Source organism: Nansenia antarctica (assembly GCF_963989245.1).
Source record: "Nansenia antarctica genome assembly, chromosome: 2".
NCBI lineage: Eukaryota > Metazoa > Chordata > Actinopteri > Argentiniformes > Microstomatidae > Nansenia > Nansenia antarctica.
In genome coordinates, this window is record NC_137675.1 from 26312065 (window position 1) to 26317064 (window position 5000).

Below are 5000 nucleotides of genomic sequence, written 5' to 3' on the forward strand. Positions count from 1 at the left end.
GTCCATTACCATCCTCTCACAGGCCTGCTTCCCGTCCATGAAGCCCTTGGGGATGGCGTTGGGAGTGAGGATCTCATATCTGGAGACAACAGACAACAAATGTTATAAATATTAATATCATATAAATATTATAAATAAATTATAGAATAAATGTATCAACTATGAATATAAAGTAAAGTTTCAGGCGTTAAAAAAACAAACAAACAGAATAATAGAAAGTTATATTTCCTGTCAGGGTACAGGATGTGTTTACCTCTGTGTGAACTCACACAGTGTGACTGGGCCCTGTAGTGTGTAAAGCCCCCAGTGTTTCCCATAGACACGACTGTGGTGGGTCGCCGTAGTCTAATTTGTCCTGCCATAGTCTCATAACAGGCCGACAGTATTATTATTTTTAAATTTTATTTTATTATTTACCTCTGTCTGAACTCCTGGAAGACGATGCGGTTGGGGAAGCCCTGTCTGCAGATACGGATCCCCTCCAGAACCCCGTTACACCTCAGCTGGTCCAGAACCAGGTGGGGCTCCAGCTTACCAGCCTGACAGAGGAGAGGAGAGGGGGGGAGAGGGGAGGGGAGAGAGGAGGGGAGATGAGGAGAGGAGAGGGGGGGGAGGGGAGGAGAGGAGAGGAGGGGAGAGGAGAGGAGGGGAGAGGGAGGAGGGGAGAGGAGAGGAGGGGAGAGGAGAGGAGAGAGGAGAAGAGAGGAGGGGAGAGAAGAGGGAGAGGAGGGGAGAGGAGAGAGGGGGGGAGGAGGGGAGGGGAGGGGACGGGAGAGGATAGAGGGAGGGGAGGAGAGGAGAGCAGGGGAGGGTAGGGGAGGAGAGGAGAGGAGGGGAGGGGAGGAGGGGAGAGAGGAGAGGAGAGGAGGGGAGGAGAGGAGGGGAGAGGGAGGGGAGGGGAGGAGAGGAGAGGGGAGGAGAGGAGACGAGACGAAACGAGAGAAGAGGAGAGGAGAGGAGGAGAGAGGAGAGGAGAGGAGGAGAGAGGAGAGGAGAGGGTCACACAACATGGCCGCCTTAAACTGCCAGTGAAACAACTGCTGGCAAACCAGCACTGTTGGCTATGGTCTCACTATAGCTGATGAGTAGTTAGGGGGTAGTTAGGGGGGTAACAGTAGTCAGGGGGGTAAAGGGGGTACTAAGACATAACGCCTCACCTTCTTCTCGTGGTTGGGGATGATGCAGCGTACGAAGTTGGGGTTGGTGTTCCTCAGCGTGGCCATGAGCTTGGTGAGAGACTCCTTGTACAGCTGGCCTACGGTCCGGAACATTCCCTTCTTGGTCTTGTAGGTGGCGCCGAACGCCGTCTCGGCCATGCCCGCCACCTGGTCCAGACCCACGATGCGGTCCACTGGTGTGGGGGGGGAAGGGGGGATGAGAAGAGGGGTTAGATTAAAGAAGGGGGTTGGAGAGAGGTGTATGTGGGGGGGGGAGGGGGGAGAAAAGAGGAGTTTAGATTAAAGAAGGGGGTTGGAGAGAGGTGTATGTGGGAGGGGGGAGGGGGGAGAAAAATAGGAGTTTAGATTAAAGAAGGGGGTTGGAGAGAGGTGTTTGTGGGGGGAAAGGGGGGATGAGAAGAGGGGTTAGATTAAAGAAGGGGGTTGGAGAGAGGTGTTTGTGGAGGGGGGGGGGGGTGGAAGACGCTGGAAGCAGCAGCACGGTGAGGCAGCTGCAGGTGAAGATGAATGCTCGGGAGGTCTAAGTGTGACTGACAGAGCCTGTGGATTTGTGGGCATAGGGTGGGACAGGACCCCCCCTAGAGACGAAACATGCAAAATGTTCATAAAGACAGAACCCAATCTTTAATCCTAAGTCTGTAGTGTAATAGGAACACGTTTGTTTCTCTAGATGAGGGGCAGGACTGGATGGTTGCTGGTGAATAAAAGCCAGTCTTGAGCGCGGCAGTCCCATACTGGTCCTTTCAGCAATCTCTCAGGTGGGAGACAAGGGGACAACCTTTTGAGAATCGAGTCAGAGGCTACTAGGCGACTATGCTTTTCAGGAACTCAAAATTCCTAGGCTGAAACTAAAGGGATTTCATCGACTGGGTCGTCATATTTTACGGTATTGCTTTTTCATTAAAATCATGCAAATATAAAAAAATATCATATCATATGTCCTTAATATGCCCTAAAATGTCTATCTATCTATTTCATCAATCTATTTCTGTGTAACTATTCCGGTATGAACACTATTAGTTACGATGCTACAGCTGTTTACGAAATATTGCACAGATTTTTACTGATTTAAAAAAGGGTTGGTTTCATCATCCACGCTGTAACCAATGTTTCCTTCAGATCGTGTTGAAAGGATTGATTTGCTGTCCAGAGTGGGATGAAAAGATTCTATTTGTTGTTGCATTCACACATGGTAAAAAGCCAGACTTCTCAGTCTGAGCTATTCCTTTTGTTGTGTTGCATGCTGAGTGGGAACAAAAGCCCACATACACCATGACCTCACAAGACCAGGAGTGAGAAACACTGCCGTGAGCCAACTTCATGACGGAGCTGTTGACATCCATTTTATTTCTGACACTTTAAGTATGAAACAGTTATGACATAAGACTCGTTGAAGAACGAACTGCTGTTTTCCCAAGAGTACGGGTCGTTTATCAAAGTCAGGACTAAATAAAACGGTTCCAATACGTCATAAAATGCTGGAATGTTGCTTTATGTGTGTGCGTGAATGCGGGTGTGAATGTCCATGTGAATGTATAGGAGTCAAACTCCCTGTATGTCGAAGGGACGAGACGGGCCAAAACAAGAGCCAAACCCTACATGTGGCTCCAATTCTCTCCTACTGCGATCCGGACAGGAAGGAAAAAACCGAGAGGGAAATTAATGCCTGTTAATCTGTCCCTTGTCACTCAAGCTTCGATTCCTTAATACCCGGTCTTACTCTTAAACAGGGTCCCTGAAAAAACAATCAAATAAAAACATTCCGACAAGATTCCAGAAAGGTGATTATGCTTGTGAGCGCGGAGAACCTCAACATCTTGACCATAAATGGTGTATGAAGTACTTCTGAGGAGAATTGCTGAAAGGTTTTTCCGTTGAGCGCGGTCACTATGTTAGCTACCGTAGGGCTGACTGAGGGCTGAGGCCTGGACAACATGCATGAAAGCAATGGGAGCCTCTGAAGGTACACGGTAATATGTAATATGTGATATGTGGTATGTAATATGTAATATGTGATATGTGATATGTGATATGTGATATGTAATATGTAATATGTGATATGTGATATGTGATATGTGATATGTGATATGTGATATGTGATATGTAATATGTGATATGTGGTATGTGATATGTAATATGTGATATGTGATATGTAATATGTAATATGTGATATGTGATATGTAATATGTAATATGTGATATGTGATATGTGATATGTAATATGTGATATGTGATATGTGGTATGTAATATGTGATATGTGGTATGTGATATGTAATATGTGATATGTGGTATGTGATATGTAATATGTGATATGTGATATGTGATATGTGATATGTGATATGTAATATGTGATATGTAATATGTGATATGTGATATGTAATATGTAATATGTGATATGTGATATGTAATATGTGATATGTGATATGTGGTATGTAATATGTGATATGTGATATGTGATATGTAATATGTGATATGTGGTATGTGATATGTAATATGTAATATGTGATATGTGGTATGTGATATGTAATATGTAATATGTGATATGTGGTATGTGATATGTAATATGTGATATGTGATATGTGATATGTAATATGTAATATGTGATATGTGGTATGTAATATGTGATATGTGATATGTGATATGTAATATGTGATATGTGGTATGTGATATGTAATATGTAATATGTGATATGTGGTATGTGATATGTAATATGTAATATGTGATATGTGGTATGTGATATGTAATATGTGATATGTGATATGTGATATGTAATATGTGATATGTAATATGTGATATGTGGTATGTAATATGTGATATGTGATATGTGATATGTAATATGTGATATGTGGTATGTGATATGTAATATGTAATATGTGATATGTGGTATGTGATATGTAATATGTAATATGTGATATGTGGTATGTGATATGTAATATGTGATATGTGATATGTGGTATGTGATATGTGATATGTGATATGTAATATGTACTATTACTAATGTAATAAATGCCATTTAGCTGATGCTTTTACCCAAAGCGCCTTACATTGCAGTGAGTGCATACGTTTGTCAGTATATATGGTCCCGGCGGGAATCGAACCCACAACCCACAGCGCCATGCTCTACCGACGGAGCCACAGAGGACCACTAAGCATGGACCAGAGCGGCTGGTAAGCGGTAAGGACCGGCTGCGGCGTCATGACCGTGAGTGAGTCATTCACCTGGTGGGTCATGGAGACTAGTGACATTATCATAGAATGAGGCTCTCTGTATGTTCTGAATCTCTGCGACAGAGAGGCAGAGAGAAACAGGGGGATGGGGTGGACAGTAAATAGACAGGAAGTACGTTCTGTACATTCACACACACAGAACGGTCAGTGGTTAGTAAGCGCATTACCTCTGTGTTAACTGAGTTAGTTGTTTTCTATAAAAACACACACACACACACACACACACACACTTAATAACATGCTCATGACTAACGCTTTGACAAAGATCACAAAAACGAAACATTTACATTTTTACCATTTAGCAGGTGCTTTTTAAGCGACTTACAATTAGAGATCACAGGGACAGTCTCCCGAGAGTAACTTAGGGCTAAGTGCCTTACTCAATGGTGTTCCCAGGTGGGATTTGAACTCATGACCCTCATGGATCACCAGTCCAATTCACCATCCACCAGGCCACCAATAGGCCTATTATAGTGTATTCATATAATGCCAAACTGAAGGCCACTAGAATTCAAACCAAACTGTTCCGTAATGGCAGTTGCTCGCTTACCGTCCTTCCACAGTTCAGACACAAACTTGTCAGAGGACTGGTTG

General features: G+C 43.8%; 1 protein-coding gene across 1 annotated transcript in view; it reads right to left on the reverse strand.

The window, feature by feature from the left end:
• The window catches only part of LOC308150021 (myosin-10-like), a gene marked incomplete at both ends in the record, with an annotated part of 76179 nt that overhangs the window by 6114 nt on the left and 65065 nt on the right, over positions 1 to 5000 (reverse strand). Inside the window, 4 exons of the mRNA XM_080522893.1 lie at positions 10 to 79; positions 418 to 539; positions 1158 to 1351; positions 4957 to 5000. The exon at positions 4957 to 5000 is cut by the window's right edge and continues 71 nt beyond it. Of these exons, the coding sequence (XP_080379019.1) occupies positions 10 to 79; positions 418 to 539; positions 1158 to 1351; positions 4957 to 5000 (430 nt within the window). The remainder of the gene's footprint in view (positions 1 to 9; positions 80 to 417; positions 540 to 1157; positions 1352 to 4956) is intronic.